The sequence below is a fragment of the Cyprinodon tularosa genome, unplaced genomic scaffold (assembly GCF_016077235.1).
Source record: "Cyprinodon tularosa strain WSP-4 unplaced genomic scaffold, ASM1607723v1 ctg160, whole genome shotgun sequence".
Classification (NCBI taxonomy): domain Eukaryota; kingdom Metazoa; phylum Chordata; class Actinopteri; order Cyprinodontiformes; family Cyprinodontidae; genus Cyprinodon; species Cyprinodon tularosa.
Genome location: NW_024038438.1, coordinates 548497 through 574305, shown reverse-complemented (window position 1 = coordinate 574305; position 25809 = coordinate 548497). Strand labels below are relative to the sequence as shown.

At 40.3% G+C, this 25809-nt stretch overlaps 1 protein-coding gene across 1 annotated transcript; it reads right to left on the bottom strand.

Annotated features, from left to right (window-relative positions):
* Window positions 1-1181: 1181 nt before the first annotated feature.
* cav1 (caveolin 1) lies at window positions 1182-21023 on the bottom strand. Its single transcript, XM_038280475.1, has 3 exons — window positions 20786-21023; window positions 18834-18998; window positions 1182-3884 (listed from the first exon to the last, which is right to left on the bottom strand). Exons 1-3 carry the CDS (start codon window positions 20819-20821, stop codon window positions 3543-3545), a joined length of 543 nt encoding a protein of 180 aa, XP_038136403.1. The 5' UTR covers window positions 20822-21023; the 3' UTR covers window positions 1182-3542.
* Between the last annotated feature and the right edge of the window lie 4786 nt (window positions 21024-25809).

The following is a 25809-nucleotide window of genomic DNA, read 5'->3' as shown; positions in this document are numbered from 1 at the left end:
CTGAAATCTTGAGTCCATATAATCTGTTTAAGGTTGGTTTTTCTTTCTTTGCATAGATGGCTTCCTTCACGCCCCTCTCAAACCACCTATCTTCTTTGTCCAAAATGTGAACATTCTGGACCTCAAAAGAATGTCCTTTTTCCATAAGGTGTAGATGTACTGCCTAGTCTTGTCCCGAGGAGGTTGGTCTTCTGTGCTGGGCCACACGTCTGTGGAGCGGTTGTTTGGTTTGTCCCATATAATGATATAAAGATCTATGTTTTTAATTTTTTTTTAACTGACTATGACCTTGACGACTAGGAATCTTTACCAGCTCAATGACTGGATGCAATCAGATGGTTTTTCCTTAAAGAGAAAACTTGTGAATCTGAATGATTGGAGTGAATTGATTCTGTAAAGTGCCTTGATATGAAATATTTTGTGAATTGGCACTGTAAATAAACTGAAATAATTAAAACTTTTTTTTTTAACAGTGTCCTGTCTTGGCAATGTGGCAATAGGAATAATTGTCTTGATGCCATAATTCAAAGTTTTGAAAAAGATAAAGCTACTTTGTATTTTAAGGTTAAAACATCAACCTGAAAGATTAAACAGCGAAGCTCTTTTTGAAAATGATGAACAACCTTTGAGGTGATGTCTTCATTCCTAACATGTTCATGTCAGGAAGCAAAGTGTATCGTCAGATGCTGGTTTGCCACAGGCTGAATAATCATGTGATTAGTCTTATGTTAAATCAACCTGAGTATGGCTAACTGCCTCCCAGTCCTGCAAGCATTGCTCAACATGTTTATTTGTTACTCTTGTATCCATGGTAACGTCACATGGCAGTCGTAAAAAAAAAAAAAAAACTTTTTGTACTGTAGGATTTTTAACTTACTGAAATGGACTCGGATGCAAATACTGCAGCTTCTAGAGAGTTGTAGCATTTTTTTCCAGAGGCTCCAAATTTGCTCAAAGCCACTCCAACTGTCTACATACTGTACGGAAGAGGGAAAAAACAGTCACCAACTATCCTGCATGAATCATTACATAATTAGATTTGCTATGACTCAATATCACAAGCAAAAGAGAACAAAACCGCCACTGTTACTGCTTCACTTTCTTAAAGAAGCAGAAACTGTTTCTTGCTTGGTCTATTTGAATGATTAAAAAAGCAAATAATGACAAACAATTGCACAATAGATTATATTACATTTTATTTGTGCCAAGTGTGATAATGTACATAAAAAGAAGCAAGAAAGGAAAATTATTTCTTACAAAAAAAAAAATCCCTCTCAGAATTAAAAAGCTAATTTTCAACAGGTGCTGAACTACTATATCAAATCATGTAAAAAAAACAGCAGGTAAACTTAATGTGAAAGACACTTAAAGCTAGGTTAGGCATGTCGGTAAAACAGGACTCAGACCAAATACCAGCCCGTTTTACCCTGTCCAGTCCTTGGATTCACCACTTTTTTTGAATCACATCCACAGACCAGAGACAGAGCAGCGGACAAATCAAGGGTAGGGTGCACCAAGGAGTCCATGTAACAGATAGGAATGCATCCAAAAGTAGCATATATTGTGCCTCACATTGTCTTAATTCCAATGCATTTATGTGAAAGTAGCACGCAAGGTTTCACACAATTTCAATATAGTATAGTCTTGGATTGCAGAAAAAAAAGACAAGGAATGACATTTCAATACCTTCACTGAGATTAGTGCACTGGAATATAAGGCCATTGTTGTTGCTTTTTGCACATAACTAACTGCACATAAGGCACATGTAGCATATTCGAATAATAGCATAAAAAAACTCCAAAAGGTCTTCATATTTGAGAACACTCTGGAGTTACCATTTTGTGAACAATTTAAAGGTACATAGTAGCTTTATTAGATATTTTTAAATGTATATGCCAGTGACTCAATCTGGTTGAATACAGTATTGTTATGACAACTTAAGGCATCCTGATGGCACAGCATGAGTTGTCTCTGTCTTGTGATACTTTTTTTTGCTCAATTTGTGAGTAAATATAACTTTTCTGTGTATATTTACTGTAACAACATCATATAATTGCAATTACATCACTGCACATGCGTACAATTGGTCAACAAGCAAGCGAGTGAAGCAGGCAAGCGAGTGTGGAGCTCCCACCATAGTTGCGAATAAAAGTCCAAGATCAAGAGTTTATTCCAAGAGGGATAAAAGAAAGTCGTGATGGGAAAACAGTATGACCGTTGGAGTTCACTAAAGCTGGAACTAAAGCTCAGGAAGCATTCTGATGTTGCTCTGAAGTTAATAGACACCTGAGTCCATGTCCTCGCTAATAGTACTAATTGGTGTTAGTAATGCTGTTGAGCCCTACCCTCCGAGCTGTCAGTTTTCTGCAAGGAATTTCAGCACAGTCAAAACAGTCGGGAGTTACTTAGTAGGTGCGTCAATGGCTGCCATCTGTGTTTCTGATAGCTAGGCGTTAATTGCCAGTAGATGGCTTCACGTCTGTTTATGTCTGCTCATCACAACCAGTGCTGGGGTGCTATTTAGGCTCAAAAAGGACAATCAAAACACCACCAGGATAGAAGCTTGAAGTACTTAACCTTATTTTATTATAATAAATTGGATTTCTGTCTATTTTGTAAAGGCATGTAACATGACTATGAACCTTTAAGTTTTAAGTCTCTCCAAAAACAAAAAGCAAGCACAATTCAAAATTTTCCATTACAAACATATGTGTAGCTATGAAGGTACTGGTAAGGAATCTATGGTGCAGAAAGGGGGTAGTGGAGTTAGGTGGATCAAGAAGGAGTGCTAACATTAGATGGCTTTCAACACGTTGAGGCAGTGTGGTGGGCGTGGCGGACGGCAAGGAAACACAGGTGCGCACAAGCAAGGCGGGCGGTTTCAGTGTGTCAGACTGCCGGGTAGAAGGAGGAGGGCTACAGAGGTATGGCTGGGGTGGGGGATGTAATGAAAAAGCACCAGGAGGTTGTTGTTGTGCTGCTCAGAGTGAGCGCCTGGTACATGTTTGCTGAGTCAGACAGAATGTGGCAGCGCCAGCTCTTTATCTCTGGTCTGACCCACATGACCCCATGGCAACTGACCACCGCTTGCTGGCCTACAGTTCCAAAACAGCAAACATGAACATGGTGGAGAGATGACAGCAGTAGACCCTGGCCTCCTTCCTCTCACACAAATTAGCCATACAAGGACTTTACCTAACCAATGAGAAGATTTGTAAAATGGTGGACCGCTTGCTCGACAAAAGTAACAGTGAGGCTTAAAAAAAACAATAAAAAATAAAACAGCAAGAAAAACCAACAAGAATGACCCTTTGAATATTCTGTGCCCACCTCGTTGGTTAAGCCGCATTGGAGAGAAAAAACCAGAGAAGACAGAAAGGTAGGGTCGAGTGCCATGTGACCTTGCACTTCAAACATCTGTCAACCCCATTTTTTTATTTTCCAGAGGTCTATTTTTTCTATTCCCTAACTTTTCTCTCCATTTCACCTTTCCTCTCTCCTGTAATTTCCAATAATCCTTCTCTTACTCCCGTCTCTAGATGCTACACCTCCTTTGTTGTGCGGAGGCGGATGTTGCTGAAGCACTTGCCCATTGCTTCGAACAATGGGTCGCAGAAGGTGTGCACAAAGATGGAGTAGACGCGGCTGATGCAGTGGGTCTCGATAAGGTAGCTCTTCACGCAGGGCACCACAGCCCAGATATGCACAAAGGAAAGAATGGCGAAGAAGATTCCCCAGATGAGTGCCAGGGGGATGCCGACCAGTGCCGTCAGCAGCCGATAGCACCAATACTTAGTGACGGTAAAAGTGGTGAAGCTAGCTTTCCACACGCCATCAAAGCTGTAGGTTCCAGCAGGCTCTGCGATGATGTCTTCAAAGTCCACCTGAAGAAAAGGAGAAAAGAAAGAGTGGGTTAACACGCACACCTGATTAATTTATCAATACTCCTGACATAAGAAGGGTTCTGAAAACATTTCTACAGTTAGATTTTACTGAAGTCAAAAAAGTCAACAATTCAAACAGGCACCGTAATCTTAACCTGTTTGGTGGCTACACCAAAACCCTAAAAGGGATTTTGAAACACATGAAAATGCATGAATTTAATCAGCTGCTGTACTTGGGTCTAGCCTGCCATGTAAAACTGTTCCAATGACAGACAGAAGCCTTATTGTGGCAGTATGAAGCTGCTAATATGGAGGCACCACAACTGTTGCATTGTGTCCATGGTACTTGATAAATTTAAAAGGTTTAACTTAAATCTCCGATGGGACGGTGCCCTACAAATGCTAAAGTGCATTCACACAGTTGTGCGAAAGGCCCCTGTTTTGCAAATAGAGAGAAGCGAGAGAGCTGCCACATCTTTAAAGTAAATAAAGGGAAATAGAAAAGATCTGATCTTTTATGCATCGCTAAAAGCAAACAGGGATTATTAGATGTTGGTGTGCAGAACATGCTTAAAAATCGAAATAGAAGAGAGAAAACGTAATGTTGACGAAAGATAAAGTAGGGAATGCTTTTAAGAGGTTTGCAGGTGGCTTTTAAAACAGCCATTATATTTTGTCCTCACTTTGCTTCAGTGCTGACAACCATAACAGTCTTTCCCTGCTTTAATGCTCCCTACCTGTTGGACCTTTCCAATGTACCAAGGTTTCCCTTCTATATCCCACTTTTAGCCTCCAGTGCTAGCCGGCCAGCCGAAAAAGTCTCTCCCTTCTCTAGTGCTCCCTACCTGGTGGACCTCTTTAATGCTCCATTTAATTCTTTCTTATCCTGCTGTTAGCCTCCAGACCTTGCTGGTTAGCTGCTAGCCCTGTGGACTTATTGGATATAAAGCTGTCCCCCTTCAATGTCACGCTGGTTTCATAGATCCAGAAGAGGACATGGCCAGGTGCCTTGTCCCAATTGTGGTGCATTCTCTTTGTTGGGGCCCCATTTTGGAGATTGCTCCAGTTTGAAGTTCAGAACGCTGTAACACCTTACATTAAGCTCCACAGAAAGCAGCCATGAATCAACTGTAGCTAGTGGACTCCAAGTTGGGAGAATCTCTGGATAATCTGAAGGACCCAGAGATGTGGGCAGCTTTTAAAAGCAATAAAAGCACCAGGATTCACCGTCAAATTCAGGTCCGCCATGTAATGAAACCGACAACCAGCATATTCAGTTATGTGGAAGAGCCTTTCATCCACCGTGTGAATGTTTTAGGCCAATTCTCAGGCAGCTCTCTGGAGGTCATTCATCAGGTCCCTCTGTGTAGTTGTGGTATTCTGGCTCATTTTTTTCGTGATCTTTTTCACTCCACAGAATAAGATCTTGTGTGGGGCTCCAGATCGAGGGAGATTATGAATGGTCTTATATGCCTTCCATTTTCTTTCAATATTTTTGTTCCTCCAGTCCTTCTATAGCTCTTTGGTTTGGTAATGGCTGAGTTAAGAGTCTGACTGTTTGAAGCTGTGGACAGGTGTCTTTTATACAGATAACGAGTTCAAACAGATACCATTAATACAGCTAATAAGTGGAGGACAGAAAAGCCTCTTAAAGATAGGTTACAGGTTTGTGAAGGCCAGATATCTGGCTTGTTTGTGGATGACCAAATACTTCCGCCATAATTTTAAAATAAATTCTTTAAATATCCCACTATTTACTATTTATACAACTATTTATTTAGTTGGATCCAACTGTTTTACTTTCTTTGCTACCTGCTTTTATAAGTTTTTAACTTGCTTTTATTTTGCATTTTTGAGGTCCAATTGTTTTATTTGTTTTACAAATGTTTTTGCTTTCATTCTACTTATATTTGACTATCTAATTCGAGTAAAGCACTTGTCCATGTACTGATTTGTGCTATACAAATAAAATGGCCTTGCCTTGCCTTACCATGTGAACAATACTATGTGTAACTTATTTATCAATACATCATTCCTATATGTGCCAGCAGTTTTGGATTTTGTAGTCTCCTTTGGTAAAAACTAAGTTTAACTATGAGTGTTCCACTCTTTTTTGTGACACTTCAAAAATACTTCAGCTGTTAGTAAAACACAGATTTGTGGGACCACTGAAAATGTGCACATCCCATATTTAATACACCATACAAGCCATAACCACGGGCTATAACTTAGAAAAACAACTTTTTGGATGGAACCAAAAAAGTAAGAGATATAATCTGATGCTTATTATGGAAGAATATACTGCTTTAATAAAAAGTATTCACTGCATGTATGTACACTTAAAACAACTGAAGCTGTGGCTATATAAAAATTGAACTTTGCTAATTAATATAACGCATCAGTCTCCGCCATTGAGAAATAGGTTTCACAAGAGCACTGATATGGTGCAAATGAAACCACCAGACAAGCTTGATAGTCTGAACTCATTATTCAAGCATAAATCAGCTGCTTCAGTCCTTGTTAAAGTGTCAGTTCTGCTGAATTGCAGGGTGGGATTCCTGGCAAGATTTATATCTCTCCGTGCTGTAGCTGGTACGCAATCCAAAATGCGCCCAACCCAAAATACTAATGTCTGCACACAGACAGACACACTACCGCTGGCATCTGCTTTGTTTTCACCAAATCAGCTTGAGATTATTTCCCAAAGACCCCAGGACATTAATTCATTGGACAAACAGCAGAAAAAATTAGACATTCCAACCTTATCTTTGTTTATATATCTCTGCTTCTTATATCACCTGCTAAAATCAAAAAGTAGAGGAACATACTTTTTCTGACTCCCTTAGGCTTTTAGCAGGATGCTCCCTGCTGCTGTCAGTTACCTGACTTGTACTGTTTAAGAAAAGAAAAACACACCATCACTATGCTTATTCTCTCTCCCTCTCTGTCTCTCTTCATTTTCTCCTTCTTTCAATGGGTTGTGAGCATCTGAATAAATGTTTATTTTTCAGTTCCATGGAGACTGGGTTTTTTCAAACAGAACGACTGAACCAGTGAGAACTAAGGGCTATAATATCAATAAATCATGAGGATAATCCCCTCTGTCATGCTTACAGTAAAACAGAAAAGTGAAGTTCTTAATTTCTTACTAATTCACCTGTTTAGAGATGGGATTACTTTCTAGATCTGTTGATAATAAAAAAAAGAAATGTCTTGGAATAAGCGGACCTTTTCAAGCTGACCCGATGAGAGCAAAAATTGCAAAATATAGCTTATGTAGTCATGGTAACTACCGTATTTTCACGACCATAAGGCGCACCGTACTAAAAGGCGCAGTCTCAGTTATGTGTGCCATTTCTGTATTTAACACACACATAAGGCACACCGGACTATAGGGCGCGTTTTTTATATACAGGTACAGGTCCTCTACTACCTTTAAATACCTCTACTGCGTATTTAAAAATACAGCGGGGGCAAAACTGAGTATGACTGTGCTTTATTCATGTATTTATTACAAAGTATTAATCAAACCTGGCAGCTGGCCGTGAGACAGACACATCGCAGATGACACAGCGCTGTGATCACTCCTAAATTAACTTAAAATCCTGAAACCTGCCGACGGAATATGTTCGCTTTTATTGCCGGTATCCTGGTGCCTGCAGTTTAAATTATTTAGATGAAAAACACCTGCCAGCAGCCGCAGTGAACCCCAGGCGACCCGGCCTAGAGGCTGCTGATGAAAGGATTTCTCCTGTCGGTGCACCGCTGGTATGTGGGGGTCTGAGCGCCTCCGACAGAAATAGATAATCTGGATGAACTGACTGCAATTATTAAGTTTTCAGGTGGACTTTCTCACTTAAAAACATATTAAAACTACTTTATTCCCACTGATCACAGCAAATATAGTTGCAAGATTTAGATTATTTAGATGAAAAAACACCTGCCAGCCACCACGCTGAAGAGGAGGAGACGCGCCCAGAGGCTGCTGTTGAATTAAGTTTTCAGGTAGAAAAATAGAGCGGGAGCAAAACTGAGTATGATTGTGCTTTATTCATGTATTTATTACAAAGTATTAATCAAACCCATCAAAGTCATCATCCTCTGTTTCTGAATAAATCAGCTGCGCTAAATCAGACATGCCAATTTCCCCTTCTTCGCTGTCAGAGTCACTTTCCGTGCAGCGCAGCTCCTCAGAAATAATGCCGGCTTTTGCGAAAGCTTGAACAACAGAGCCAGCAGACAAGTTAGTCCATCTACAATCCATCCGCAAACTGTGGCGTAATCTGCCCGGCGCTGCCTTCCACTTATCCTGAAACTGTGGTCTCCGTCTGTCATCCATCGCTCCCACGCCGCTCGCAGCCTTACTTTGAACGGCCGTCTCACACCGATGTCAAGTGGTGGAAGTTCCTTTGTCAGACCCCCAGGATAACGGCGAGCACAGCGTTCATTTGATGAAGTTTTGCTGCGGCGCGTCCAGCAGCAAAACTTCAATTTTTCCATCTCGAGCAGCAGCATGTCGGGAGCAGCAGTTGGCGGTGCGTCAGATGCTTAAACGCTCCCGACATGCTGCACCAAAACGCGCTGCGGGACCTTTTGCTGCACCTATATGCGCGTCAACCATTGACTTTGCATGTAAACTCGCCGCTTCTGCTGCACCTGCTGGGTCCGGTTCACACCGATGTCGAGCGGTTGAACAGCGAGCACAGCGTTAATTTGTTTCCCCATGTTTTTCACATCAGCTGTGAGATGGGCACGCATGGAGTTACATATTAACAGCGATGGTGATGAGTGGAAAAAAAACACCTGGTCTCCTTACATTCAGCCACTCTTTCATCATCTCCTCAATGAGGTGGTCTCAAAAGTCGCAGTTACAACACACATAGGGCGCACCGCACCATAGGGCGCACCGCACATTTTGAGGGAAAAAAAAGACGTTTAAGTGCGCCTTATAGTCGTGAAAATACGGTAATTTGGATCTCCAAGCCTTACATGTTTACTTGTATTTGCAAGGAGCAGATGACCGGCTTAAAATCAGAAGCACTGTTCTCTGTCAATGTGGAGTTATAGCTAGAATTTCAGCTACAGCCCTGTAGTAAGTACACAGGACAATACAAATAGTTTATGCAAAACTTTTGCCATGGAAACTAGTATTGGGTTTTGCAAACTTAGCAGCTCCATTTTTTTGGAGACAGACACAGCTGCTTTAAGAGGCTTGTGCATATTGATGATTGGATGCACAATATTTAATTGCAAACTTAGGTCTGCCTATTTTTGACATATTTTTTCAGTGCCTTTTCAGTGCCACAAAACAATCAGCACACTGCTAAAGCGAACTGCACTTAAAAAGTGTTAATTCTCTTTTTAATATTTCATTTGAGCTGAAAACTGTTTTACCTAGCATCACTAAATGTCTTCAATTTGGGAGTGAACATCTGGTAAACTAAGACACCTTTAGGGGCAGGATCCCTTCTTTGTAGTGTTCTGCACCTTTTAGATGTGTCTGTTCTTTAACATACCTGAGTAAAATACTCAGTTCTTAAGCACGACTCTGGAGCTGCTTGACTGCAAACAGAGGTGGTAATTAATCCATTTAATCCAGGTGTGTAAAATCATAGACAGCTAAAAGGGGCAGGACCTCATACATTAAGGACTAGAAGCCTACTTTATGGTTATACTTTAGATTTTCTTATACAACAGAAAAGTGAGTCATTTTCCCTCAAAGGTAAGTCCTTAGTGACTGCTGTATTTTAGGTGACTGTAATGCAGTAAACATAGGCTAAGTTAACACTGCAGGCCTTAATGCTCAATTCCGATTTTTTTTGTGAAATCTGATTTTTTTGCGTGTCCGTTCACACTTCCAAGTATATGCGACTTGTATGTGATCTACTGTGTGAACTGAAAGTGTTCAACCGAAGTGTCCCGCATGCGCACTCGAGGACGCGATGACGTCACATGTAGCAAGCGTCCTCAGTGTTTGCGGAAGTAAACATGACTCGTAATACCGCAGCGTATATTGCGTTCTTTAAGTTATTCTCCAACAGGAGCAGGCACATTACGAACAAAATCTTTTTAAGAAGATCAAAAAGAAAGACCCGGTTCCGGTAAGACCCTTCGAGTTTGGTCTGAATCGAGCTATCTTTCCAAATATAAATTAAGTCAGCAACCTCACTTTCTCTCCATTGACTGCTCTCTGTGTTATCTTCTGCCATGGTTGTTAGTTTTTCCCACCTCCGCTTAGTAGGACGCAGATTAGTAACGTTTAGTAACATTTGTCAAGTATCAATGACGTGTAGGTCGGATGAATGCGACCTGGCCGTACAGACACAGGTCGCATTTGAAAAGATCAGATACGTATCGGATTCAGGACCACATATCCAAGTGGCCTGGGTCGCATTTGAAAAAATCCGATCTGTGTCGTTCAGACTGTCATAAAAAGATCAGATACAGGTCACATATGGGCAAAAAAAATCGGAATTGGGTCACTTCAGGCTGCAGTGTGAACGTAGCCATAGAGTCCTACAAAAAAAAAGTTTCCCCACTCATGAATTTCTTCTTTTTCTTTTATTGTCACACATTACCGACCCGGCCGCCCAAGCATCCACCACCAATGGGCAACTACATATTTTATGCATCTTCTTGTATTTATGTTGTAATGCTTGAGTAATTAATTCATGTCATTTAACATTTATTTTGTATGTCAATTAGGTTAGCTGTGTTGCTTTAAATTGCTTATAAATAAAATAGCCTAATATCGACTACTAAGACCACATTTTACTGCTGCATGATTTTCTTGTTATAAAATTTCCTAGTTTTAAAGGTTACACCTGTGTCATACCAAAACTGATGCTTCCTGATGCAACGTGGGGGCTGGTTTTTATCTAACTTCAAATTTTATCCAAGAACAGTGCTAGGAAAAAAAGGGACCAAAGAGTATCTCTTTTTTAACAATCTTAACACAGTGTGGTGGGATTCTGTGTATTATCAAGCACAACAGCGCACTTGGTCAAGGCAAGACTATCAGTGCTAATGATATAGGATCAAGCATATGCTTTGGCCCAGATTTCTTCAGAGATTTTCTGTATTATGTCAAAACACACAGTCTTCCATCAATTTTCAGAAATAACAAATAACCTTATTCTTTAATTTTTTGATATTATAGAAATATAATAAATTTATGTTAGGGTTTCCAAATTATCATCTGATTTTGGTCATCCTAACTGACCTAAAATGGAAAAGGATCAGTCTAATTGAATCACAACATTACACATTGTTAAATTGCATACACATAGAGCAGTTAAGTTTATGCTAAGTTGTAAAGATATTTTATAAATGCCTTTTCTTTCTCATCACAGTTGCAATGATGCCACTGATCCATGGTGCTCCTTGCTGTCTAGATAGTAAAAGGCTAATATGATATGAAATAGCTGTAACTATAAATAAAAGAAAAGCATATCATAATACTAAGTAATAACTAGAGTGGTTGTTGCGTTAACATAGTTATAAGCCTTTGCCTTGCCTCAAAAAGGTTCTGGTTATTCCAGCTAAAGCCTTTCTGTGTGGAGTTTGCATGTTCTCCCTGCGCATTTGTGGGTTTTCTGCTGACACTGCTTTATGAACATACATGTTCAGAACATGCCTGTTGGTACGAGTACTTTGTCACCTTTTGGCTACGTAATGGACCGGTGACATTTCTAGAAAGTGAGCTGCCTCTCATCAATTGACAGCTGGAGAGAGGCAACAAACAGCTGCAATAAAAACTAGATCATAAACATATATTTTTTCCTGATCATAATTCATATCTCCAGAATAAGAAAGATGTCTTTCTTTAAGAAAGCGACCTTTTGAAGCCATTCATTCTGTAGGAACAGAAAACGTCCTTCACCAGTACCCTCTAGCCGAGCTCAGAAAGCAGTCAGAAAACCAGCTTTCAACCACTTTATTTTTCCACTGCTATAAATCTTAAAGTGGACCAGCTCTGCGCCAGTTTCCACAGCTTTGAGACTAAAGGGGAGTCTCTCTGCAGAGGGCTGCAAACAGAGGCAAGGCAGGGGGGTGGAGAGAGTTCAGTCTCATCCAGTGGAGGTGTTCAGCTATGCTTTGCTCAAAGAATCACAGAAAAGAAGCACATCTACAGGAGGTATTGCTTCATTAAATTTGGAGGCAAAGACATTTTACCGACAGGTTACTTAAAAAAAAACTCTATAGTAGGACCAACCGTGCAGTGCCACAAATAAATAGGGAATATTTTTAGATAAAGGATTAAAGAGAATCCCCATTAGGATTTTGAAGGGAGTGGGACACTGTCTTCCAGTGGGACGTTTGGTATGAAACAATAGAGTCTGATGGTCAGCATGTGACCTGTTGGCAGGGCAACTTTATTATTGAGTAAATACAGACAAGTGCTAATACCAGAGCCTATCTTTGGGCTGCCAACTATGCTTGAGTGGACAAAGTGTGTCCCCGGAGGCGATGGTCACACTATAGTGCATTAACAGACCCTTTGTCTGGTAAAGGGTCTCAGTAGTAAGGAAGAAATAAATATTTATTTGACTAATGGCTCTGACTCGAATTACTGGCTTTAGAGATGAACTATAAGCTGTTTATTTCTGGTTTTATTCATACTTTCCTGGAATATAACCTTTCTGTTCATTCTGTGCAAGAAAATCTGTTATGTCTTTATCATTTCATTCTACTGTAATGATTGAATTTTACAATTAAATTCTTCCTCAAATGTATAAAGCTCTATATATACAAGCTTTGTCTTATATCAGAGATCGGACTGTTACCCCGCCAAGGAGGTAAAGTTTTTGGTCATGTTTCTTTGTTAGCAGGATAAATTGAAAAGTCATGAATAGATTTTAATTACATTTTACCAGAGAACTGTCTCAAGGGACAGCTCATAAAATTTTGGTCATGATCTAGATCCAGTAACTACTGACAGATTCAGCACTGGACTCAAAAGGTATTATACTAAGGGAGTATAATGCTATGTTCACACTGCACGCAATAGAATCAGCAAAGCAGCTTGTTTACATGCAAAGTCAATGGTCGACGTGCATCAAGGCGCATCAAAAGGTCCTGCAGTGCATTTTGAGCAGCAGGAGCGACGCATCTGAGCAGCTGAAGCAGAGCCTCTCGAGCTTCTGAGGCACGTGCTTAACAAGCTACAGCTGCTGGAGTTGGAAAAATTTCACTTCTGCTGCTTGACGCACCACATCAAACAATCAGAGAAGCTGCTCTGAGGCTGACAGGGAGATGGACGCAGCGCTGCTGATGCATGCTATGCTGATGGTGAGTGCCATGATCACTCCACTGAAACAGTTTATTAAAGCCTAAATTAACTTAAAATGTCGAAACCTTCCACCAAAATATGTTCGCTTTTATTATTCTGTTGTGTGCAGTTTGGATTACGTATACGAAAACCTCTAACATCTCCTTACAGCCTCCACAAACAATAGTGGAAAACCACCTAGAGGTGATCGGGCCAGAGGCAGCTGCTGCTGGGAATTTCAAGTGACATCACTGGTCCCACAGCATGATAATATTGCAAGGCAGGATCATAATCTTGATGAACTGACTGCACAGATGATGTTTTGAGGTGGGCTTTCTCACTTAAAAACGTATTAAAACTATATTTTACCGACTTTACAGAAAATATAGCAAAGCCACGCTCTGCCATGGAAAACAGGAGCAGCATAAGCAACAGATGCATCTGTACACACTTTCCTGGATACGCTTCAGGAGCATCAAAGATGTTTTTGCGGTGCATTGGACCTTAATGTTTACAAGCTTCAAAAATTAAGCAGCAGTCGCTTTTTTGCTGCTTCTATCACATTCGGTCTGAACGTAGCATAAGAAGAATTATACTGAAGACCAAAAATATGAAATCACAAGAAATTGGAGTCATGCCTCACTCAAAGTCGTAATCTGCTGATCAAAGAAGACAGCAGAGTGAAGGGTGAATGAAGAAAATGAGCAGAAGAGACACCAGAGGCTGCAGACACACACTGTGCCTTACTTTTGAACTTATGAAAGGATTTGAAGGACATGTTTACCAAAGGGGCACCTAATGCCAAAGAACAATGCATTAAAATTTTGTAATTTTGTAGTGCTTTTCTAGTTCTTTATGATTCTTATACAACACTTTGCTAAATCTGCAGGTTTACTACTGCTTCATAGTATTTCTAAAGGTAGACTGCAGGCAGATCTTTTAGTTATCAGGCCCCTCTCCTGTGGAACCAGTTTTAATCAATGAGGCAGACACCCTGTCTGCTTTTAAGGCTAGACTTAAAACTTTCCCTTTTGATAAAACTTATAGTTAGAGGCTCAGGTTATCCAGTGCTATCTCTATAGTTAAGCTGCTATAGGCTTAGACTGCTGGAGGACACAGGTGGTAATTTTCTATTATTCTGCTCCATTCTACTTCTATTCCTTAATTTTGCTTTATTGTTGCTGTCATTTCAACTTTTAAAGTTCTGATTTCTCTATGTGTCTTAATCCTCAACGTAACTAAATATGGCCGGATGATTTGTTTAGCTGTGGCAACTTCCTGGGAGGAGGGGTAATGGCCTAGCTACTCAACAACTTCATGATAGGATACAGTTGGCCTTGTTCTTCAATGTTTATCCCAGTCTGTCCCTAGACATAGCTGTTGGCAGAGCTTCTACTGCAGCTAAGTGTATGTCTATGTCATTCTCTTAACATGAAAACCAGACCAGAGTTCTTCTGTTAAGCTTCTGTTAAGCTCAGAGACAGAGCCACCTAAGAACTTGGTTTAGTGTTACATTTTCTAACATAGAAAGTATAAATACATCAGTGCTCTTTTTTTCCCTGCTCCGTCTTCTAAGACCCCGTCCACACGAAGACGAACCCTGGCCTAAACGCACAAATTTTTCACCAAACCAGCCTCTCATCCACACGAAGCCGGCGTTTCGGGGGTCTGTAAACGATCTTTTTTTTATTCAGCCTTCAGAGTGGGAAGATTTTGAAACGCCGTTTTCGCGTTTCCATCTTTACGCTCTAACCGCATATTTTTTTTTACAAGCATGCGTCATAGCGTCGCCTCTAAACACGCATGCGCGACCAGTATCACAACAACAATGGCGCCGTTGCTGCTAATGCTACTCACCCTGCTGTCGGGCTTACAACAGAATCTTCTTCTTCTGGAATATCTCCAGGAAGAACAGAGCAATATCGACGACATAGTTCAGCACCTGAATTTGACTTAACCACGAAAATGGACCCGCAGGGCAACCATGTATAAATATTAGTGTGCATGCCCAACATTTCGTCGCTTATTTTTGCTTTGGCACCACAGCGCCACTTACAGGCCTGGCATACATTTTGCAGCGTTTTCATGCATTCGTGTGGACGCTGACATTTATTTTACGTCTCCGTCTTTACGGCAAACGTTTTGGAAAATATCAGCGTTTCGTGTTCGTTTTGACTTCGTGTGGACGGAGACTAAGACCACACTGCTTTCTTCCAGTAAAAGGGAAGTTTTTACTCTCCACTGTTGCTACATGCATGCTTGGTGTGAGAGAGTGCTGCAAGGACAATGCAAAACAATGCAAACGACTGTCTACTGTGGCTTACATACTCATCCGAGTGGAGGGAATTCTGCAATCAGCTGGCTTTCCTTAGCAAAGAAACTTAACAATTGTGCCTTTCATTGAATTGTGTCTGTAAAGTCTCCTGAGATGACATGTGTTGTGAATTAGGGATATAAAGATATAACAAAATCAATTGATGGAGTCATACATGTACAATGCTTGTTAAGTTGAGCGTGCCGTTTGATGGAGTCAGACCCAAATATTCTGCCCTCCATTTGCCAGAATTTTTATGTCAGACCTAAAGAGGACACAGAGCGAGTATTGCGTAGTTCTTATTAAGATTGGAGCTCCTACTTGTTTTTCCTCTGACTTTTCTTCATCAACTCCATTGAACTGCTCTTATGTCACATCCTCTTTTCCTTTTTTTTTGTAGGCCTGATGAATGGACATTAACACTGAAAGTGAACCTCTCCAGGACTGACATAAACCATGAAATGACTGGCATCTCTAATGTGCAAGGATATAGTTCTAAGGGTCATTTTATTGGACATGGATTGGGTTCACACCAGTATCCCCTCCAAAACCCGGACTCTGGGACACCTAAAAGCATCCCCAAAGCCTTGGGGAAAAACTTTTTGATCCTTTCATTTTTTTTCAAAACCCCAGATGCCTTTAAAACAGAAGACAGAGAGTTTTTACATGTTGGCGCAAATGACCCCTCTCACTCGTTTTAGTGCAACCTTGTGGACTTCCAGCCTCTTGCTGAATATCTGGCCTCTCACAGCTCCATCTTAAAAAGTTTTCTCCAGTGGATGTGTTCCACTCTGCAGATCTTAAGCCCCTCCTGCTTGCTATAAAAAGACCCACAGCTTCTACAGAGCAAAAGAAAGGGGGAAAAATGCTTAAAGTGCATATGAGGCCAAGCTGTTTGATGTGGCCAGGTGATTGAGGCAAGCTGCTGCTGTGCCCACACGGAGAACAATGTGTAATTTTAAGACATGAGAGCGCTGCCCGTGTATGTCTGAGTGTTCCAGTGCTCTGAGATCATCTGTGTGTGTGGTATGATGGAAGGGATTCCCTGCTCATTCGTTTTCCTGCTGCACTTCCAACGTACCCTTCCACTCACCAGAGCCTAACCACGACGTTACTCTACCCTAGAGCTACCATAAAAAAGGAAATAACTTGGAACAGCACTTAGAAAATGCCTTAACTCTGTGTTTACATATCTGTAAATAAGTCAAGCAATGAAATTTGAAATATTTTCTGTAGACTTTCCATAAATTTCAGCAAGTGAGTAGCTTAGACAAGGGGGTGGAATCAAGCTGCTTTCTGTTTCCAGACTGGAGGGAGAGTCTGACTCACTGTCACAATGGAGGGGAGGCTGTGGTGGTGGTGGGGGGAGCACAGAGCACTGGAAGAAGGGAAGGGAAGACAGAAGAGGAGAAAAAGCTTCTCCAGGGCCCGACTCTTGCAAAGTGATTCTTTCTTTTTATATGTAACAGTGTAGAAAACGCTACTGTTCGCTCTTATAAAGACAAACTGGACTTTTAAACGAGCTCATTTCGTGTGAAGCTGTGAGTCACATGGGAGTGCTGTTGCCTACAATCATAAATTTATGACAGCTTGTGTAAAAAGAGCATTTCACACGTGATGAAGCCACACAACGAAGCCCTTTGAACATCTAATCTGAATCTGGATCGATTGAAAACATTTTCTTGCAGCTCACGAGTTTAACGCTTTTCAATTCGCCAGATGTGGGAGCTTTTACCCTCCAGCTTTTTAATCCAAGATGGGTTTCTTCACAGGTCTCATGATAAAGTAACCACCATGGAGAGGTTGATATAAAACAGAAGCTTGACCAATTTATATAGAAAAGTAGATGGGAGCTGCTCCAGTACAGAATCTTTTTTTTTTCTTAAAGCAAACTATTAGACCTAAGTTGGGATTAAAGTCTCATCATACGAGAGAACTTTGAGAAATAAATACACTTGTATAACATGTATAACATTGTTATATCTTATGTTTGCAACGGAAAAACAACAACTGCTTAGGTTATTGGTGCATATTCATAACATCTATTTGAGTTGCGAATTGGCAAGAATTTGGCGATACGATAGTATCATGATACATCTTAATCAGATATATTAACAAAGACAATATATTGCAATTTTGATAATAATTTAGCTGACATAGATAATAATAATAATATAGGGTGGTGCACTGCCACCTAGTGGCTGGAGGTTTAGGAGTTATATAAAGTAAATGAAACGGGTGTTTGCCTATAAATATTTTTTTATATTTAATATCATTGACCTGTATTTTGAATCAATACCAATGTTTTCAAATACACTCCTAATATGGTAGCACTTCATAACTGTTTTTTTTTTAAGTAGCACTGTCCAGCTTAAGGAATTTAGTCTTGGAGCAGGAAGAGGCTTCACTTTATTTTAGAGTTTGCTAACCCAGTTATGTTTCTTGTTTTTACAGATTATTGTAATTTGAAGATTACATTTGTTTTTGTTTTTTTTGACTGAAAAGTATTCTGGAAAAGTATTCATAGTTTGACTGGATAAAGTTCATTTTAATAAAATCCATTTTTAACTAAATGAAACCCCTGAAATGATTTTCCACCTGAAGATTTTAAACAGCCTACAAGTTACAAATCTTTTCGGAGGCTCCCTAAGAGGGGGGAAAGACAGGATGGATGGGTGTGGTGAGGGATCCCCCCCACACCAACCAGCTACTTGGGTGTTTCCCTGTTCAGGCATTTCACAGAGCTGACCTCTGCTGCTCCACGTGGAGAGCTGCCTGACCCCACTCTGATGTAAAAACCTGACCCAGCTGGAGAAACGGGCGCCTGCTTGAGGGGCGGGGGGCGCTCCCACAGGCGCGTCAGGTGGCTCCCAGCACTGCCGCTCCTCTTTAAACCAAATAAACTCCTTGTGTTTGCGGGGCTGCTTCCAGGCTGCTCCTCTTATGGAAAGAACTTGATTTTCCCAACAGAAAGGCGCGCGCAGCAGCTGCTGTGGGAAACGCGTGTTCCAACAAAAGGAAATTCGTAATATTTCCTCTCTTAGAGCGGAGACGGTGATTGTCCAGCGTGAAAGCAGCCGCTCTGAGGTCGGCACGGCACCACATCACCTTAATGAGTTTTACTGCAATGGGAAAGCTGCTTCCTAATAGGGGAAATCCCTGCTGGAAAGGCGGCTCTGAGCTCCTGGGGCGCACCACATTGGTTCAGAGGAAATAAATTAAAATGACAGGAACTGGCTCCAACAAAACACCTGGGATATCTCTGCAACAGGTCTCCCGTGAAAGAAAATTTGCAGCGACATTACATATAATAGTTACACCTTTAACCTTAACGATAAAGCTGAGCAGAATCCCAGTGACTCACCTTGACAACGTCGTCGTTGATGCGCTTTGGGTCCCTGTTGACCAGGTCGATCTCTTTGGTGTGGACGTCCTCCATCGCCTTCTCGTTCAGACTCTCGTTCTCCATGTCTTTGTTGTTTGGCTTGTAAATGTTCCCTTGTTTTCGGATGAACGAATGTAGAAACTCCTGAGAGGATCACAGTAGAGGTAGGGATAAAAAAAAAAAGGAGAGAGAGAGAGAGGAGCGTGGTGAGGTGCGGGAACGGTGCGCAGCGCACTGAGAAGCCAGTGAGACTGGAGCTGAGTTACCAGCCTGCCCCACAAACAGGGATGGGTTTAGAATGAGCAGCGAGGGAAGCACCACACCCCTGCGTTCAGCCGCAAGGGGTCCTCACCACCCACATACCAATAACATTATATCCTAACCTGAATGGAGGTCCAAAGGTGCCATCAAATTCAACAACATAGAAAATACATAAAGGCTTTATAAAAAGTATACCTACACTATGCATTTAAAAGTAAATTCCTCAATCCATAAAGAAATAAATGTGAAAATAAACATTTAACATATAAATTCATTTAAAATATAAATTTGTCAACACAGTTCAACACCATTTGAACATATTTTTTAAATTTAATTTTGTATTTCCTGAGCTACTGTGCTCCATAACTGACATCTGATTGGTTAATTTGGTTAATCAATTTCATATCGATGATTTTTAATTATGCCAACTTCTACCCAATATAGCCAGAGGCGTTGCTATCTAAATAAATGCTCTTGTGATTTTTTTTCTTATTGATTACACTTCTGATTATTTATTGTTTATAAAACTAATCATTTCCAATTTTAATTATCAAGAGCCATTTAAAAAGAGATTCTATTCAAGATAGGTCATTTGGGTATTTCAAGGGTGTGTCAAGAATGTTGGCATCAGGAGGCACAGAAAAAAAAACAGTACGGTGCCTCAGAGATGTACTGTAAGGGAAGAAGTGAAAGTAAATGCAATTGACTGGTGTGCTTTACTTACAAAAATAGCTATTTTCCAGTGCTACCTAAAATATATCAAAGGGTTAACCAGAATTTTACAGAGCTCCTCTCCAAATCTCATTGTATTGTGTACAATGACAATAAAGGCTTTTAACTTCAACTTCAATTATTGTAATTTGCTTAAGTACAATTAGCAGCAATAGAAATAAAAAAAAAGATTTTGATTATTTATTGTAGGATAATCATATATGATTTTATTGAAAAAATTTGATACATGATTATTTATCAAGTGTCTGTTTTTTTATTGGGGCACATTTAGCCCTCCATATAGGCTTAAACGGAGGCTATGCATGGAGACGTTCTTCTGAAAATGCGTAAAAGCGCGTATTTGTGCTGTATGTAGCCTTCTTTTTAATATATATTCTGAGAAAATACTTGCGTAAATTAATTTATTCTGAGGATTTTGTCATGTAAATATAATAAAGTATGTTCATTTCCGCCGTCGTTTTGTTTAAAAGCTGTGCGTAAAACTCTTCTTTACTTCTCTATGGTCAACCTGTTAGGCTAAATTCCATTATCCGACATAAAAAAATAAGTCGAATCGTTTTACCTTTCCTTTTTTTTTTTTTTTTTTTTGATTACTCTAAAACAGGGTGATTGAATTCCTCAGTGGGGATGATTTCTGGGGAACTTTAGATCTCCATTCCGAGTTATTTGCGTAAAAATACATTACGTCTCTGGATGAGCGTGACAGCCAGTAGAAAAGTCGCATCGGTGTTTTAATGTATGCGCAGCGGAGCTTATTATTATTCTGCGAAAGCAGATAGGCGCGCAGGTAAATGTGGCACAGCTGAGAGCGCTCGGAGTTCAGATGAAAATGTCTCTTAGATGCAAATGATCAGAAGCTCTTCTTCCAAATGACCAAAGATAAAAGTCAGCAGCAAACATCTACAGAAGAATAAAAGAGGATTGAAGTCATACTGTACCTCCTCCGTCTCGCCGTCCTTCAACTCTCCTGTCATTCTGCTCCTAACAGATCCTCGTGTTCAAACAGAACGTGACAATATAGGAAGTGGAGTGGGAGGCGTGAGGCAAACCGGGGGAATCGGGAGAGAAAACTCCTGCCTTCCACTTTGAGAGGGTCTGGGTTGTAATGCCAGGGCGCTGAGGGAATCCTGTAGGGTGATTTTCTTTTCTCTTTTTTTTTTTCTCTGTGTCAGATCGGAGCGCGTCCCCGCTGCCCAACAGCCACCTGTAGCCTGCGCTGCTGCTGCATACAGGCAGAGAGCGGCTATATTCAGGGGAAAGCTGAAATCATAATAACTTAATTGTTTGGAGAAATATGGGTGTTTACTTGGAGGATTTAGGCGTGGAAGCCAACTACACTAGGAAGGACAGACAGACAAAAATGGATAAATGAATGAAATACCCCCTGACATACACAGAGTCTTGGTTTCAGTGGCCACATTCCCCCTGAAGGGGATTCTAGTTGCTGGGTTGCGTTTATAGAGCTTGGAAGCTGCTGTTTTGACTCCTCTGGTCTGGTAACATTCTTATCAGCATATTTCAGAGGTGCAACAGCTGGTACACTCAAACAGACAGGCCGTGTGGGCGTGTAGGTGTGTGTGTGTAATGCTGAGAAGCAGGCTGGATGATAATGCAGAGCAACATGGAAGCTTTCACAGATTTCAGAGATCTGGTTTCAAAAATTTAGTTTCAATTACATCAGAAAAGTGAAGAAAATCTAATGTCTTTTTAGTCATTGTTAGCATGTGGGTCTTGTGCATAAAAATGGCAGTAATTCACAGCTATGTCCTTAAAGATGTGACCTATACTTTCCAATGCACATTTAACATTTAATGTAGATATGAGGTAATCTTAAGTTTTAAGTAGTTTTCTAAAAGATGGTCTAAAAGCCTTTAGGAAAACCTCCCATTTATCTATTCCAACTGTAATAACACCTGTTAAGATTGTACAAGGAAACTTTGGTATCAACAAAACATAGTTTAACTGATTGGAGGATTCAGATTCAGTTTACTTCAATTTAGTTTATAGAGAGCCACTTTACAACACAGGTCATCTCAAAGCACTTTAAATGGACAATTCTATCAGATCAAACAGTCTGATTGGTTAAATGTATTTTATCTAAGGAAAACCAGCTGATTGCATCAAGCCACCGACTTTGTACGCTTTGCTCCTCCTGAATGAGCACGTGGCAACAATATCCACATATACAACATGTGTTTGCATATGTCTTTCACTCTACATCAATCGCTCACATCAAGCATGCATGCAGAGACAGTGGAGAGGCAAACTCCATTTTAACAGGAAGAGCAGCCCCTAAAAAGCAGCTGATATTAGGATGTGTAAAGACACAAATCCTCTACAAAGGTGAGACACTCTGGTACAGAGCCACAGTGAGGCTTGCCTAACTTGTTGCCACAATAGCCTCACCTTATCATTGAGATTGAAAGCTTGGCCAGAATGACAACTGTGGCTAATTCCTGGGAGAACTTCATTACCACTCCCATGTGACTAGTCTGGAGGACAATAACAGCAATGGTTGTGAACCTTGTGCATTAACAGCTTTTGTCTGATTTTAGACAAAAGCCGATCTATAGCTGTTGTCTAAAAGTTGACCAATTGTTGAAGATTCTTAGACAAGACCTTCAATTACTAGAGTTTAAGAAAATACATTTAGCATTCAGCTGCAGATTATTGTAAAGTAAAACCATGCATTATATTTCCAGTACTCGTCTAACTTAACCTCCAGATTGTTAGTTTTGTTGTGTGTTGATGTATTGCTCTAAAAAGAAGCTTCCTTTTTATGACTCAATTTCATCCTGTGTCTGTCAGTACACTCTGAATATAGCTCACATTTGGATGGATATGAGTGAAGACTGCAAGCCAAGCTTTCTCATCCATCATCAGAGTGTGACCTCCCAGATGGGCTTCTAGTAGAATGGTGAAACCCACCAGTAAACAGCCATGTTTCCGGCGTTGGGGAAGGGTAGCGTGCGCCTATGTGTAGAGGTATTAGTCCTTGATGTAGCAGTCTTGCATTCAAATCCTGGCGTGGAAACATGTGCTAATACAATTTAATTATTTACAGCATTAAAGTGATACTTTGAGTTTCTGTATTTTTGAAAGTATTTTTTTATTCAGAAGTTCTTCCCCAACATGGTCTCTCTCTGGAATCCCATGGGCAAAGAGAAAGAACAATCAGTTTCTTTTGTCCCCAAGCATGGTGGGGAACATGATCACATACCCCTATGGTCGTGTAGTGTTTTGGAGAGAGAGTGATTCAGCAGTTTTTGGAGGAGAGCAAGCATTTTGTTCCAGCCATGTTTAAAGTTAATATCATGGCTGTCTGTCTACTTTCAAAAAAAAGGCTATTCGTGCCACAAAACTAGAAAGAATACAATCTTCCCCTAAGGGGTTAGAGCAGTTATAGCTGCAAAACATAAATCAATCATCATAAAACTGCATGAATGAATAATGTGACACCATTCAAGTTTATACGTAGCTTAAAGTTAATGACTTAACACTTCATTTTGCTTTCATCCATCCATTTTCTTACACGCTTAACCCCAAGTGGGGTGGCGAGGGGTGCTGGTGCCTATCTCCAGCTGTTTACTGGCGAGATCATTTTGCTTTCATTTTGGGTAAAAGACAAAGTTTAAAAAAACTGATTATTTTAATACTGAGCCAATCTGTTTTTCCAAAGTACATTTCAAATCACTGATGATCACCCAAAGATCATTAATGCATGATTTAGGGGACATGGATCAGGAGAAGCAATGTCCCCTTCAGTTGGACCAAAACTCTTACGTTTTGTTTCATTTTTGATGAAGTTCAGAAATTTGAAACCAGCTAGATTTTGTCCTTGTAAGGGCAAATTGTTTTACGGTTAAACTTATTGTAAAAAGAAAGATTGCAGGTAATACAGTCTGATTTATTCATCTTTAATTGTCTTTGGACAGAATTCAGAGGGAGAATGATCTCACCTTTTTCCCCTGTATTGGGTGTGGCTCGAAACAGATCAAAAAAACAACCTGATGCACACCTGTTCAAACCCCGTCTCTGAGAGCCCCCCCTCCCAGGGCCTCACAAGCCCCCCCCTGAAGGAACATCCAGTATATCTGCCAAGTGATACTGTATAATTAGAGGTTTACAGCTCGATTTCATATTACATGAACAACTGCTTCATTTAAGGCTCTCTTTATCAAATGCTGACGGTTTGCTGTGCACATTAAGATGCAAAAACTTTGCGAAAACTGTGTTGCAGCATGTGCTAAATCTCCCCAGGCATCTGTCCCCTAGAGCATCAGGAGAACGAGTTTCTATTGATACTCTGGGAACTTTCAGTCACAGCAGTTTTAGTTTATGACTGAAGACAAAAATGTCACTCAGAACACTGACAAAACAGGTCCTTAAAAAGCTGACTGTTCTTAGGTTCTAGGGTAAGCAGCTGTTTATTAAGGAGAGACTTCTTTATCATGACATTGCCTCGATTAGGTCGCAAACACATATAGTCGTGTGTTCTGTCGTCAGTTGCTGATTTGACCGCAGCCATGGTTAGAAATAGTTAGTTATCCTGGTGCAACAGGTTTGAAACTTCTAAGAATCCTTAACATCACAAAGAAAAGATCCAGACAAAAAACTCTGTGTTGCTTGAATTTGATTCAAGTCTTTTGCCGTTGGAGTTAAGAGGAAATTAATTAAATGATGAACATGGATCCCACCATGATAAAGTTGTAAAAAATCTTAGTCTATGTGTTGATAATACCCCTGCCCCCCATCCCTGTGTCTTTGTATCCAGACAGTTTAATGTATTTTCCAAAAAGCACCTGCTAACATGACTGCAGTGGCAATGTAGCCCAATGTTGCTTGTATTTGGGATCCTAAAATGTGCAAAAGGATCAGAGTTGGAGAAAACATTAAAGCTGTTAGGGTGATCAGGTTTTTTTTTATTCCAAAACTCAAGACAGTTATTGTTGGTATGCAGTTTTCACATTGTTTGAGTTGTTTACCTACAGTTATCCTCACTTAGACAGCACATTTTGTACCTTACCCAGCTGTTGTTGTAACCATGAAGAGTCATGAAGTAAATAATACACAAATGACATTGACTCCAAGCTGATAATGAAGGAAGCTAATGGGAGATGTTTTTTATATCGGCGGTAGTTTACATCAAACCCCTTCAGCTGAGTACAAGCTCACACAGCAAGCCAGAGTGAAAGCTTTGTGCAGACCTGCAGGTCTGACGGTAGAGCCTCGGGCGTCGTTCCATTTACCTGCAGTTCATATTTTGTTGAGGAAAAGGTCTTAGGCAATATCAACAAAAAGATTTATGAGAACTTTCTGGCACTAAGCTGCATAACTCAACCACATTCATCTCTTATGACAAAAAAACAAACCACACACAGGATAATTTCCTCAAGGGGCAAGAAAAAAATCTTTATTTTTAGGGTCATTTACAGATAATCTGGATTACAAGTTGAGGTCCATTTAGTGAGAAAATAATGTCATAAAACACATATTTAAAAGAAAACCAAATATTTTCCTGATCTCTTGGTGGAGAAATAAACCTCACATGATTGTAGAACCCTGCCAATAAGTATCTAATTTTTATATCAGATCACTTCAGCATCATCAAGTCTTTAAACGGGCCTCCATGATTAAATTTACAAAGAGCACACCACTCTGGAATGATAGCCGTATCCCTATGTATTTAGCAGTTTTAGCCACTTTGTAAACCTAAAAAGGACACATTTTTCTATTTCATGCCTTGTGTGGCTCTTGGAGGCCAAATCATTTGCAATGCCGTCCAGACCATGAGTTTGAGATAAATCTAAGATAACTGAACACCTAAACTCAAAGATTAGAGCCAAACATAATCTCATCTAGTATCCAGTACAGGTAAAATTAATAACATGATCTTGAATTTGAAAATCCTCCCTGAATACTGTAAAAGTTGGCTTTTAACTGTATTCAGTTAACTGTTATC